The sequence below is a fragment of the Orycteropus afer genome, unplaced genomic scaffold, assembly GCF_000298275.1.
Source record: "Orycteropus afer afer isolate SDZICR_OR568_19922 unplaced genomic scaffold, OryAfe1.0 scaffold00323, whole genome shotgun sequence".
In the NCBI taxonomy this organism is placed as follows: Eukaryota; Metazoa; Chordata; class Mammalia; order Tubulidentata; family Orycteropodidae; genus Orycteropus; species Orycteropus afer.
Genome location: NW_006921910.1, coordinates 3,661,885 through 3,676,633, shown reverse-complemented (window position 1 = coordinate 3,676,633; position 14,749 = coordinate 3,661,885). Strand labels below are relative to the sequence as shown.

Genomic DNA, 14,749 nt, shown 5'->3' with positions numbered 1-14,749 from the left:
TTTGAAATTGTTCTAGGGTTTTCTATGTGTTTTCCTTGATCTGTCTTTTAATTTGTTGAAGATACCTAAATATAATTCTTTTGAATTCCTTAGGGAGTTCCAATGCTGCATCTTCCTCAGGGATGTGTTTTGGGTCTGTATCCTGGTTCCTTGTTTCTCCTGCTTTATCTTGCTTCTTTGTGTGGACCGTGATGCTCTGTTGTCTCCAAGGCATTGTGACGTTTTTGTGTTTATATTGGTGATTGTATGTTGGAGTGACTTGCCTACAATTTTCGTTTTCTTTGTATGTTATCTATGCAAGCAGGGTACCGTGCTCCTTTATTTGCTAGTTGACAGCACTTACACACTCACCACCTGTCTCCTTTCCTGTTGTCAGCCTCTTGTATGTCCCTGCCAACCTTGGCAAACAGAGCCTATTCTTAGATCCCTGGAATCCAAATGAAAATGCTCTCTATCACTTTAAAATCCAAAATGGTTGCTGCTTGTAAAGATTCAAAATGGCTGCACCCTCGGTCACTTTAAATATCCAAAATGGCTGCCACTTGTAAACATTGAAAATGGCTGTGCCCTCGGTTACTTTAAATATCCAAAATGACTGCTATGTGTAAACAATCAAAATGGCTGTGCCCTCTGGACAGCGGAAAGTCAACAGCTCAGGTTGTCTCCCTCCTTGCTGTTTCCCTTCCTAGTCATACGCCACCAGCGCAGTTGTCCCTGCAGCCCTTGGTGACCAGGGTTGATCTTTAGGTCAGTTCTCAGGTCCCAGCACCACTTGGAAATATTCAGGCTATTGGGCCCATCAGAGTAGCTGATAGTTCACAACTCTGACCATCTCTGTACTCACTGTTTTCATTCAGGTTTGGCACTAGTTGGTGCCTAATCCACTTCTGCATAATTCTTTCAAAGCTCAGGATTCCAGGATTATCAATTGGTTTTTCTTTTCTTTGTTGAAGAGGGTCTGTGTTGCATGTCTGCCTATTCCTCCATCTTACAAGAAGTCCCATGATGATTCTTTTTTGAGGAAGGGTCGCATTTTCTTGTTTCTTCATTTATCAAGTAATTTTGGATTGTATCCTGGATCTTATGACTTAATGTTGTAGAAATTCTGCATTCTTTTATATTCTTTTGAAAAGTATGGATTTTAGGTTTGTTTTAGTTGGCTCAGATTACACTTACACTGCATGCTTTAGCTCTTTAGTGGCAGCTGACATCTCAGTTCAGTTCTTAAGCTGCTTGGATTCTGCCCCACACGTGTGGTTCAGAGGTCAGCCAGCAGTTTGGGCAGAATTTATACGTGGTATCTGAACTTTTCTTTCCTGGCTCTCTCTTTTCCAAGATTCCTTTCTCACGTTCTGTCTTTCTTCAGTGGCTGTCCTGAACTCTGTCTTTTGGTTCTTCAGGCCAGACAGACTGTGGGTTTTCTATTATACTTTTACTTCATGTGGCTGCCCTCAGTGTAAAAGGTGTTGACTGCACCCTGAATCTACCAGCAAATTTTGTTCATTCTCCATTGCCTTCAAGAGGTTGATTTTTAAATTTTGTCCAGAGGTTATAGTTGTTATTTGTGGGAACATCTATCTGTAAGGGCTCACGTGGCCATTTAGAAGCAGAACTCCTTGACAGTCTCTTTGCATGTATTTTTTTAATGAAAAATTCTCATTAAACCAATTAAATAACAAAGAAGTTTTTCTTTCCCCAGTAAAAGTAACACAAATGAAATGAGTGACTTGGTGCAATTGATGACTCAGACCTTGAAACTGGACTGCAAAGAGAGCTGTGAAGATTTCCCAGTACCTAATCCAGTATCAGAGTTTAAACTTCATCGGAAATACCGGGATACACTGATACTTCATGGGAAAGTTGCAGAAGAGGCGGAGGAACTCCAATTTAAAGAGCTACCTTCAGGTGATCAATTATTCTTTTGTAGCAAACTGGAAAGCATATGCTTATTAAAGAGATGTGTTAAACCTAGGAGCTAATGCTTGTAAATTTTTTAATTTCATCTAGATACAGGTGTGTGTTATTTTGTGATGTATTCCTGAGAAGTTGCATAAAAACTTATTTTTTAAAAAATAAATAATGTAGATAAATAAATGATAAATGTTTGGGATTTTACATATGGATTTTCTTCAAGTTAGACAACTGTGTGTGTGTTTTAAGGTTCAAGAGACACAAAGCTTAAGTTCATCTTATACATATGTATGTATATAAATTTTTAGTGATTAAAATGTAAATGAAGTCACTAAATCAAACGCCTGTCAAAGTGAGAATAATCGTAATGTGGCAAGATTTTTACAAAGTGTTATGTTTTTCATGCTGCAGTGGTGTGAATGTTATAATTTTCTCTGTTACTGCTTTTTAGCTGTTGTGCCAGGGTCTGAAAAGATCAGGAGAATAGTTGAAGTCTTGAGAGCTGATGTAATCCAGGGCCTGGGGATTCAGCTTTTAGAGCAAGTATATGATCTTTTGGAAGAGGAAGATGAATTGGAGAGAGAGGTGAGTGTCCCATTAACTGTGTCAAGCTCTACTTACCCATAGCATTTTTTAACAGCTTTTTTGAAATGTAATTCACATCATACAATTGACCCATTTAATGTGTAAAATTCAGTGTTTTTTTAGTATATTTGCAGAATTGTAAAACCATCACCCAGGCAATGTGCGAACATTTTCATCACCCTCAAAATAGAAACCTGTACCCATCAGTAGTCACTCTTGGTTTCCTCCCGAGAGTCCCACAGCCCTAAACAACCACTAATCTACTTTCTTTGTAGAGTTGCCAGTTTTGGACATTTCATATAAATGGAATCATACAGTATGTGGCTTTGGATTGACTTCTTATTCTTAGCATGTTTTCGAGGTTCATCCTCATTTTAGCATGTGTCAGTGCTATTATATTCCACTGTATGGTTAGATACACATTTTCTTTATCCACTCGTGTTGATGAGCATTTGGATTATTTCAACCATCATATATTATCATATAAATACTGCTGGATATAGTTTGCTTATGGGAGCTCTGGTGGTATAGTGCCTAAGGCATTTGACTGCTAACCAGAAGGCTGATGGTTCAAACCCACCAGCCACTCCTTGGAAGGAAGATTGGGCAATCTGCTTCTGTAGTGATAACCACCTCAGAAATTTAAGGAGGGGTTGCTGTGATTTGGATCCAACTCGATGGCAGTGAGGTTTTTTTTTTTTTTTTGGTTTTTTTGGCTATTACGAATAATGCTGTTATGAACACTTATATTAGACGTTTTGTGTGGATATATTCTTTTAGTTCTCTTGGGTATATACTTAGGATTAGAATTGCTGGGTTATATGGTAACTCTGTGTTTGAACTATTTGAGGAACTGCCAGACTCTTTTCCAAAGCAGTTGTACCATTTGACATTCCCACCTGCAGTATAAATGGTTCTAATTTCTTTACATCCTCCCTAACACTTGTTAGATGACTTTTTGATTATAATCTTTAGTGGGTGTGAAGTGGTTTTCATTGTGGTTTAGATTTGCATTTCCTTAATGACTAATGATGTTGAGCATCTGTTCTTGTGCTTGTTGGCCATTTGTATCTTTATAGAAATGTGTTTTCAGATCCTTTGCTCATTTGTGATTTTGGTTATTTGTTTTTTTATCGATGAATTATAATAATTCTTTATATATTCTAGATAGCAGACCCTTACCATTATACGGTTTGCAAATATTTTCTCCCATTCTGTGAGTTGCCTTTTTACTTTCTCATCGTGTTCTTTTAAACACAAGTTTTTTATTTTTTAAATTACTGTTTTTAATTTTGTTCTTGTAAAGAATATACAGCAAAACATACACCAATTCAGCTGTGTCTACATGTACAATTCAGTGACATTGATTATATTCTATGAATTGTGCAACCATTCTCACATTAACATAAACTCACTTCCCCCTAAGGTTCCTTTAAAATCTTTTGAGTTGCTGTTGTCACAGAAGTTTTTTATTTTCAGGAAGCCCAACTTACCTTTTTTTTCTTTTGCTATTTGTGCTTTCGGTGTTATCCAAGAATCCATTACTAAGTCCGAGGTCATGAAGATAATTTATGTGTATATTTTCTTCTAAGAGTTTTATATTTTTAGCTCTTATATTTAGATCTTTGATCATTTTGAATTCACTTTTTTTATATGGTGTGAGGTGAAGATTCTTTCTTTTGAATGTGGCTATCCAGTTGTCCCTGGCCTGTTTGTTGAAAAGACTCTTGTTGAAAATCAGTTGACCCTAGACACATATTATTTCTGGACATTCAATTTTGTTCTTTTGGTCTTCGTATTTATCCTTATGCTAGTACCACACCATCTTGATTACTGTTGAAATTAAGAAGTGTGAGTCCTCTAATTTTGTTCTTTTTCACGATTGTTTTGGCTATTCTGGGTTTCAATACCATATGTGTCTTAGGTTGCATTCTTTGGAGAAGCAAAACCAGTGAAGCTTATATGGAGAGAGAGAGTGAATAAGTGAGAAATTTATCTTAAGGAAATGGCTCACACAGTTGTAGAGGCTACAAGTCCCAATTCCACAGGCCACACGTGAAGCTGGAAGCTTCTGACTCATATAGCTGTAGGGGCCAACAAACCCAAGATTGGCAGGCAGTACAGCAGGCCACTGGTTCAAGTCCAAAAAGGGGAGGTCAGATAATAAGCCAGTTGAAGAATTCATATGGAACAAAAAGAGAGCTTTGACAGGACATCCATATATTTTGGAAGCAGGCCATACACTTGAGGAACTCCCTTTCAGCTGATTGGCTGCTCACAGCAGATTTCATCATGGAGGTAATAACATTATAGCATATCTCATCATGGGGAATGACTGTGTCATTAACTGCTAGACCAATAGAATCATGGCCCAGCCAAGTTGACACAGAACCTTAACTATCTCAATATGTATTTTAGAAATAGCTGGTTCATTTCTACAAAGAAGCTAGTTAGAATTGATAGGGATTGATCTGTAGATCAATTTGGGGAAGACTGCTATTTTGACAGTATTGTCTTCCAATTCATGAACATAAGATTTTTTTTTTTCCATTGTACTAGATCTTTTATTTTTTTCAACAATGTATTGTAGTTTTCAGTGTAAGTTTTGTACTTCTTTTGTGCATTTTATTCCTGATTGGAATTTTATTCCTTTGGATTGTTCATTGCAAGTTCATAGAAACACAGTTGATTTTTATAAATTGATTTTTTAAAAAATTTATTGTGATTTGGGTGAAAGTTTACAGAGTAAATTCACTTTCTATACAGCAGCTCACATATACTTTGTCTCATGACTTTGACTGCAATTTCTCACAATGCAACAGCCCCCTCCCACTTCCTCCTCATAGTTACCTCTTCTGTGTGTCCTTCCCTCCCATGCACTTCTACCCTCCTCCCCCAGCTGTCTTCCTATGAATACACAGCCCTTTTATTGTTCCACGATTGATCGCTCCAAGGAGTGTATCTACCTAATGTAAATATTCGCTTCATATGCCTGTCTTTTGTTTGGCTGGAAGCCATGAGAGTGGGTTCCATTCCAGACCTGAAGGGCAGCTAGGGGCCTTAGACTCTGTGGTTCCATCAGTCTCTATCAGACTAGCAAACTTGGTTCCTTTTATATAAATTGATCTTATATCTTGCAATTTTACTCATTTATTGGCTTTAATAGCTTTTTTTTTTTTTTTTTTTAAGTACACTCCTTAGGATGTTCTATGTACAAGATTGTGTCATCTATGAATGGAGTTAGTTTTTCTTCTTACTTTCCAATCTGCCTTTTATTTCCTTTCTTGCCTAATTTTCCTGGCTAGAACTTCCAGTACAATATTGAATAAAAATGGTAAGAACAGGGAGCTTGTCTTGTTCCTGTGTTTAGGGAGAAAGCATCAATTCTTCTACCATTAATTTTAGCTATGGGTTTTTCATAGATTTCCTTTATCAGGTTGAAGGCATTACCTTCTATTTCTAGTCTGATAGTTTTTTTTTAAAATCATGAAAGGGTATTGGATTTGTCATATGCTTTCTCTGAGATGATTTTGTGGTTTTTGTTTTTTAGTTTGCCAATATGGTTGGTGTGTTACATTAACTCATTTTAAGAAAATAAAACTGAGATAAAGTGTACTTGGTCATGGTGTGTAATTCTTTTTGTATTTTGATGGATTTGGTTTGCTAGTATGTCATTGAGGATTTTTATGTCCATATTCATGAGATACTGGTCTATGCCTTTCTCTTCTTGCAATAATTTTGTCTGGTTTTGTTATCAGGGTAATTTTGGCATCGTAGAATGAGTTTTGGGAGTTCTGTTTTCATGTATATGTTAACTGTTTTTGCATTTTCTTTAGTGAAATATCTCTAAATCTTTTGCCCTTTTTAAATTTTTTTTTAACTGTTGAGTTGTAAACGTTTTTACATTCTGAATATTGGTGGCATAAATGGTTAAGCCCTGAACTATTAGCTGAAAGGTTGGCTGTTGGAACCTATCCAGAGGCACCTCGGAAGACAGGCCTGGTCTCCAAAAAGTCTCAGCGTTGAAAACCCTATGGAGTAGTTCTACTCTGCACACATAAGGTCACTATGAATCATAATCAACTCTACAGCAACTAACAAGATGTATGATTTGCAAAGCTTTTCTGTAGCATTTTAATTTTTGTAGTTAATGTTTTCACTGTATATTTTTAGTTATTTCCTAGTGATTGCTGTAAGGGTTAGCATATACATCTTAAATTACCAGAATGGACTTCAGATTTCCACTGAGATAAAGAAATGTTACTTCAGTTCAGCTCTGTTCTTTTCCCCACTTGTTGTGATAGTTATACAAAGTAATCTATAAATCTTACACATCCAGCATTACATTATCATTACTACTTTAATTAATGCTATGTATCTTTTTTAAAAAGTTGAGAGCAGAGAAGTACACAGGCACACCTCATTTTATGTGCCTTGCTTCATCGCTTCCCATATACTATACTTTTACAAATTGTAGGTTTATGGTGACGCTGCATCAAGCAAGTCTGTCAGTGCCAGTTTTCCAACAGTATGTGCTCACTCTTGTGTCTCTATCACGTTCTGGTAAATCTCACAATATTTCAAACTTTTTGCTATCATACACTTAGAAGACCATTGTTGTTGTTGTTAAGTGCTGTTGAGTCGGACCCAACTCATAGCGACCCCTCCTTGGGTTTCCGAGGCAGTATCGTTACGGAAGTAGATTGCCCCATCTTCCTTACCAGGAGTGGCCGGTGAGTTTGAACCGCCAGCCTTCTGGTTAGCAGTCAAGTGCCTTAGGCACTGCGCTACCAGAGCTCCTAGAAGACCATAGTACAGTGTAATATTACTTTTGTATGCACTAGGAAACAAAAAATTTGTGTGACTTACTTTATTGCAATATTTGCTTTCTTGTAGTGGTCTGGAATTGGACCTGCAATATATCCAATGTATGCATGTATATTTGTAGCTTTTGTTATATTAACCTTGAACATTTCTGGATCTCTTCATTTGTTCCTGTGAATTTTAACACCTGCAGTCATTTCCTTAGCCCAATATAGCCTTGCTCCCATCTATTTCCTTCGGCCCATTATTAGAAAATATATTACATTTCTATTTATTATAGGGGAGCTCTGGTAGCTAGTGCCTAAGGCACTTGACTGCTAAGCAGAAGGCTGGCGGTTCAAACCCACCACCCACTCCTCGGAAGGAAGATGGGGCAATCTACTTCCGTAGTGATGTTGTTGTTGTTGTTATTTGCCGTCGACTCGGCCCCGACTCATAGCGACCCCTCCTTGGGTTTCCGAGGCAGTATCACTATGGAAGTAGGATTGCCCAACCTTCCTTCCGAGGAGTGGCTGGTGGGTTTGAACCGCCAGCCTTCTGGTTAGCAGTCAAGTGCCTTAGCCACTATGCTACCAGAGCTCTGTAGTGATACTGACTCGGAAAGCCAAGGGGGGTTTGCTATGAGTCGGGTCCGACTTGACGGCATACGACAACATTTATTATAGACCTGGCAATACATTATATATGTATTATTTTATACAGTTGTTTTAATCAGTTAAAAAAGAAGAAATATACAACATTTATACTTTTTTTTTATAATTACATGATTACTTCTACCAGTGTTCTTTGTATTTTCATGTGGATATGAATTTCTGTCTGGGGTCCCTTGCTATCAGCCTGAAGATCTTTCTTTAGTAATTTTTGCAAGGTGGTTTTGCTAGTCACAAGTTTTGTCCAATTGACCGGGGAATGTCTTTATTTTGCCTTCATTATTGAGAGGTAGCTTTCCTGGTAGAATAATCATTTCTTTAATCCTAACACATTTATAATAGATACTTTGAACTCTTTTACTGTTACATCTAGAGATCAGGTAAGGAGACCATTTGAGTCCGGAGAAAGCAAATGGCTCAAAGAGGCTAGGTACAAGGAGGCTTATAAAGAAATAACAGAGAACTAGATCAGCTACTGGCTAATTTTAACAAGATTGGTTTAACCTTGCCCTCCTTCCTCCCCTTTTTACTGCCCCCCCACACACACCATTATTTTTTCAAATTCAAATTTACTAAACCTGGCTTTTAGCAGGAAATAAAGTTTTTGCAACTTTGGGTGTAAGAACAGTTGCTGACAGAGTAATTTTCATCAGAGATTTCTTTAAAGTGATTATTTGGTTTAATTGTAAGAAAAGCCCCAAATCAAAGCAAGATAGATCTGATACCAATTTCTCTCTTTGACATATGGAAGTTTTAAATTGTATATAAACAGAACTATAAGTATTTTCTCATATTGTTTCCACCTTTAGCATCATGCCGAGCAAAGCCCTTCTCCTAAGATTACATTCATTTATTTATTTTTGGTATCACATACTGATTTTCTTTTTATGTTTCTCGAATAGGTACGCTTGCGGAAACACATGGGTGAAAAGTATACAGCTTATAGTGTGAAAGCTCGCCAGTTGAAATTTTTTGAAGAAAATGTGAATTTTTGAGAATTTGTTCTAATCTGCTGCCAGAACTGAAGACCATTTTCAGACTTTAGACTTAAAAAAATGAAAGCAAACAAACCCCTAACAATGGCTTACAGGCCATTCAGCATCATTGCATCGCTCTTTGGGGTTTTCTTACTGCAAAAAAATTGGATAGTACAGAGTAATAGGAAGCAAGCTTACAAAAGAAAGAAAAGAAAATCCCATGGGTATCATATTCTTTTTATGAGGAAAAATGTTATAAGACATTTGTTTACCGTTTACGAGCCTTACACTACCAACTTTATATCTAGAACTTTATTCTTTATAAGGTATTAATTAGTTTGAAAACAAGGCCATGAAATATTGGATTGGAAATTTTACATTGAACTATAGTGATAAAAGCAATAGGAGAAACAAATGGTATATTAGGTCCAGTGATACTTGTTTTTGTTAATTACATTACATAGATGATAAACAATTTTAAACAGTCAATCACAATGCAACTAGATTTGCAAGAATAAGTTGTATTAGTTCTTGAGCAACTGAATTCCTTTTTAACACTGAATGATGTTTAATATTTTATTTTCATATACTAAGAACCTCATTTAGGGTAGATAAGAATTGAAACTAAGACATAGTTTGGCTTTGTAAATCCGTATGTTGTTATATACTGGTTTTGTTAGATTTATTTGTATTAGATAAAACATTTCTTTTGGAATTAAGCAGCTTGTAAATCCAGATCCTTTTAGTTATGTTGGTTATATTTAATATCTGTCTCCTGAAGTTTGTCTTCATATATATCAAGATAGTGGTTGTCTTCTCATATTTTATATTTGTGTATCATATTTCATTAGTTGTTTAATAAGGGGTAAAATGCTAATTTAAGAAATAAATAGTTTTTATAAAATAAATCTTGTTTAATAAATTCTCACTTCTATATTCAAGGGATTCTAAAATTGAATACTGCTCAGAGATGTGTGTGTTTAATAGTTTGAAAATCTTACGTTCTTTAAAAATTACATACACACAACACTCAATGAAATGTTCCTTTCCAGTCATTTAAAAATTTTTATTGAGTGTGTCCTTTGTGTCAGGCACTATACTAGGTGCTGGGGATATAAGGAGCTCTGGTGGTACAGTGCCTAAGGCATCTGACTGCTAACCAGAAGGCAGAAGGTTGGTGGTTCAAACCCAACAGCTGCTCCACAAAAGGAAGAGGGGGCAATCTACTTCTGTAAAGATTTACCACCTTGGAAACACAATGGGGATATAATAGTAAATATAGTAGTGACTAAAACATAAGAAGGAAGTTATGGTGGTATAGTGGAGAAGGCACTTGATTGCTAACCAGAAGGTCAGTGGTTCAAACCCACCAGCTGCTTCATGGAAGGAAGACTGGGTGATCTACTTTCATAAAGATTTACAGCCTAGGAAACACAATGGGGGTCGCCATGAGTCGGAAACAACTCAATGGCAGTTTTTTTTTTTTCCCCCCAAAACATAATAAATACTTTTTGCCCTTACAATGATCAGTCTGGTCTCTGAGGCCTAATTTTTATTCTGAAGGGTTTGTTAGAACTCAACTTATAAAAACCATCTAGTCCAAATGAGCAAACCAAACCTGCCAAGTTGAGTTTGACTCATAGTGACCCTATAAGGACAGAGTAGAACTGTCCCATAGGTTTGCCACAGCTATAAATCTTTCCTGAAGCAGACTGCCCCACCTCCCTCCCACAGAGTGGCTGGTGAGTTTGAACTGCCCACCTTTTGGTTAGTTGCCCAGTACTTTTACCACAGCACCACCAGAGCTCCTTTCCCAATGCCCAGTTGGAGCAAATCTTTGGCAGATTATGGGTCTTCCTGTGCTATTCAACTCTTTTCCATGTTTTAGAAATCCACATTTCTCTGGAAAGTTACCCCTTTTACTTAAGCGTTCTATTAATATTAGTACATACTATTTTCTTAGAATTTAAAAAAAAAAAAATCTCCCCCCACACTTCATTTCTATGCTATGTGTTTTTATTTCACTTAAATACTCATCACATTTTCATTCCAGATTGGGTTATTTTGTGGTTCTTCTCATCTTTCTTATTTAATTATAGACCATTTATCTAAGACTGAATTTTCCTCAGAATATACATTTGGTCATATAGTCCATAATTCAGGTTTCAATTTTCTCTTTTAGAAGTGTTTCTTAATTTCCACATACTTAGGAAGCTAAGGAAGTTCTCTTCACTTGTAAACTCTACATACCTCACAGTATTGTTACTATGATCTGCACAATCCTTACTTCTTAGAATTGATTTTCCCTGTGGCTTCAGTATATGACTCATTATTGGAAAGGCTCTACAGGCATTCAATAAATGTGAATTCTCTATTGCACAAAATTTCCTATCTACTAAATATCCAAACTCCCTATATCAGACCTGATTAACAGAATTTTGTGATGATGGAAATGTGCTGTGCTGTTCAATATATTAACTGTGCCTACTAAGCCTTTGAAATATGGCTAGTTTGCCTGTAGAACTTAAATCTAATTAAAAAACAAAGAAACAAACCTGATGCTGTCGAGTTGATTCCTACTCACAGCAACCCTATGGGACAGAGTACAACTGCTTTGTTACACAGGGTTTCCAAGGTTATAATCTTTACAGAAGCAGACTACCAAATCTTTCTCCTGCTCAGCAGTTGGTGGGTTCAAACTGCCCACCTTCAGGTTTGCCACTGAGTGCTTTAACCACTGCAACACAAGGGCTCCTAATTTAAACTAAATTTGAATAGACACATGACTAGTGGCATCATATTACACAGCACAGTTCTGTGTCATTCATTCAATAAATAGGTACTGAGCACTTACTGTGTACTATATTATAGGTACTAGGCAATCGGCTGCAAGCACAAGTCCCTATTTCCATGGAGCTTACATTCTAGTGGGAAAATTGACAAATATGTACCATGACATATACTAAATGCCATAAAAATTAAAGTGGGCTAAGTGGATTGAGAGTGATGGGGCAAACAACTTTAAATGGATACAGGAAGGTCTCTCTATGGTGACATCTGGGTAGACTATTGAATGAAAAGAGGGAGAAAGTCATGTATTTTTGAGGGATGTTTCAGGCATAGGGAACAGCAAGTGCAAAATTCCTTATTTGTCCTGTCCACTTGATCTGACAAATTCCAAAAGGTAGACTATTGGTCTGTTACGGTTTGATTTGTATCCTCCAAAAACATATTTTCAAGTCCTAACTCCCAGTACCTATGAAATGTGTCACTTGGAAATAATGTCTGTGCAGATATAATTAGTTAATACGAGGTCACAGTGCAGCAGGGTCTACCCTACTCCACTATGACTGGTATTGTAACAAGAGACACATAGACACAGGGAAGACAGCCATATTTTTCTCTTTAGCCCTCTGGAAATTTTTAAAGATTTTACAGTTTTCTGGGTTTTCTCTTTGGCCCACCTCAAGCAAAGCTTAGATTAAATGTTTTCTGCTTGTTGTTGTTATGTGCCTTATCTCAGTAGTACTGTAGTATTAACACAAATTTACATTTTTAAGTTTTTTCATAGATGCTTTCTGTTGGTAAGACATATTTGGAACTTGCAGGTACAGAAAAGAAAAAAAAAGGTGCTTACTGATACTTTTGGGACAGTGGACTTATAAATTTGGGTTTTACTAATGGTTTTCTTGCAGAATAAGAATGAAAAAGAGAACCTTTAGATTCAGACTTGTGTTCTGACTTTTAATTGAAAACATTAAACAGCTTACTCAATGAATTATCAAACTTTAATAGTTAAATTGTACTACCATTTGAGGCATTTTTCCTTCATTATTTATGTAGGCCTGAAAGAAACTGTGCATACTTGTGTTTTCTGTTCTCCAATTTCAGAGCAAGATTATGAAGAGAGGGCCTAAAATACTTCTAAATCAAAACCCACTGGTTAGAAATTAAATAGAGAGCACAATCTACACACAGCTGTGCCATAAGAACATAGGTGTTTTTTAACTTCTGTTTTGGGTAGGAAAGCAATTTGGTTCATTCAGAGGAGACAAAAGCAGGTGCTATAGTAAAGCTGAACCACAAAAACCCCAATCAATTATTTTTAGCATGCCTCTTAATTTTTCTATCCCCTGGTTTCTTGTCTTCTGTTCCTGAATCTTGAACAGGTAACCACTTGAGGGGGTGCCGACGATAGATGGGCCATGGAGGAAGTGTCAGCTGGGCCAGAACAGAGAGACAGTGCATCAATTTTAGCCATGGAATATTTAAAGGAGCATTATGTATAATGTCTGGTTCCTAGAAGACTCCTATGCTAAAGGTAAAAAATAAACTTAGGGCTATCTCTATGAAAGCTGTCAAAGTTCAGACAAGATATTGGAAGACGATGGAAAAAAGCCTCACTGCTTTAAAAGCTCAAAGAAAAGTGTGGGGGCAATGTGAGAACCATGAGAATTTCCTGCTAGCTTAGACCTTAAGATTGTAGCTTGGAGGAGTTGCCAAGAAAATGAGCTTTTATGCAGCTAACACCATCTCACACTCTGGCATTCTACTTTTCCAATGACACTAAGAGGAAATTGATGGGAAAGGAGAAGGGAACCACTGGCTAGTTTCTCAACTACTTGCTCCAACCAAATCAACCCAATTCAGAAAACCTTAGATGCTACTAACACACAAACACCCACAAATTTCTTACCAAACATGAAAAAGCAAATCCGGCCATAACTATATAGACAGTCCATCCGAACTGTTCAGCCACGTACCCATAGATAAATCCAACTATCTAAAGACAAACAGAATATATTAAATATAGTCACGCTGGGAAAGAAAAACAGGAGAAAAGAAAAAAATAAAGGATGCAAAACCAATACTTACTGCAGAAAAAAGAATAATTCCCTGAAACATCTGTTCAGCTAGCTTCTGGCCCCTGTAATCCTAGAGATGAAGGAGAGCAAAGCAGGAATTGGTTCTACCACCAAGAAGGTACCATTCCTGCCCTGGCCTCACAGCTTTGGCAGAAGGAACCTCAACAGTAGGGACTCCCCAGAAGACATAAGCAAGGAGCCCAATTCTGGGTTTCCCGGGGGAACTGAATATCCTAACGGAACATGGGCAGGAAGATCCTCGAGAGGGAAGAGCGAAGAGGACGCAGGAGGCACAACTCAGGGCAGAAGCTGGATGGTAATCGTGCTCAGACAAGGGCTGCGAAGCTGCTGGGTTCAGGTGCGGGGTGCAGGGATCCCGTGCCGTGCCTCGTCCTCACCATTTGCGTGGGCAGCGAGCCCAGATGCTCCAACATGACTGCCTGAGAGGATCGGCGGCGGAGCGCAGGCGTCGGGAGCCGGGGCGAGAGCGGCAGCGACTCAGAGGTGGTTGGGGCAGAGATCTGGGCCTGCGTAAAGCCTGGCGGGCTCGGTGAACCAGGGAGAGTGATGGCCGCGACCCCGGAAGCGGATGTCTCCAACTGTCCAAACCAGACCGTTGCCCCGCCCCGCGCCATCGCTAGGCGACGTGCTTTTTCAGAACTGGCTGCAGTCCTGCGCATCAGCCGCGAGGGCTGACGTGGTAACGGCGGGTGGCCAGGCTGAGACATCCCGCGCTGGAGGCGGATTCGCCGTCAGTGCCGTTGGGTACCGGGATCTGCAACCCCGGTCTCTCAAATTGTCTTCGGGGGCACCTCGGTGGCGTCACGGCCGCTGGTGCGTACCACGTCTCCATGACGACGGTCTTTCTCTGTGAGGACCCTGGCGGAGAGGCTGCCCTGCGGCGCCTGTTCGGCGCGATACTCTCACAGTTGGAGCA

At 38.2% G+C, this 14,749-nt stretch overlaps 2 protein-coding genes across 2 annotated transcripts in view; one reads left to right on the top strand and one right to left on the bottom strand.

The window, feature by feature from the left end:
• The window catches only part of NEK4 (NIMA related kinase 4), a 67,606-nt gene extending 58,641 nt beyond the window's left edge, over nt 1–8,965 (top strand). The window contains exons 13-15 of the mRNA XM_042782445.1: nt 1,700–1,905; nt 2,363–2,496; nt 8,873–8,965. Coding sequence (XP_042638379.1) covers nt 1,700–1,905; nt 2,363–2,496; nt 8,873–8,965 — 433 coding nt within the window. The remainder of the gene's footprint in view (nt 1–1,699; nt 1,906–2,362; nt 2,497–8,872) is intronic.
• Nucleotides 8,966–13,042: 4,077 nt separating this feature from the next.
• SPCS1 (signal peptidase complex subunit 1) lies at nt 13,043–14,447 on the bottom strand. Its single transcript, XM_007952091.2, has 4 exons — nt 14,211–14,447; nt 13,823–13,882; nt 13,644–13,730; nt 13,043–13,168 (listed from the first exon to the last, which is right to left on the bottom strand). Exons 1-4 carry the CDS (start codon nt 14,445–14,447, stop codon nt 13,043–13,045), a joined length of 510 nt encoding a protein of 169 aa, XP_007950282.1.
• Between the last annotated feature and the right edge of the window lie 302 nt (nt 14,448–14,749).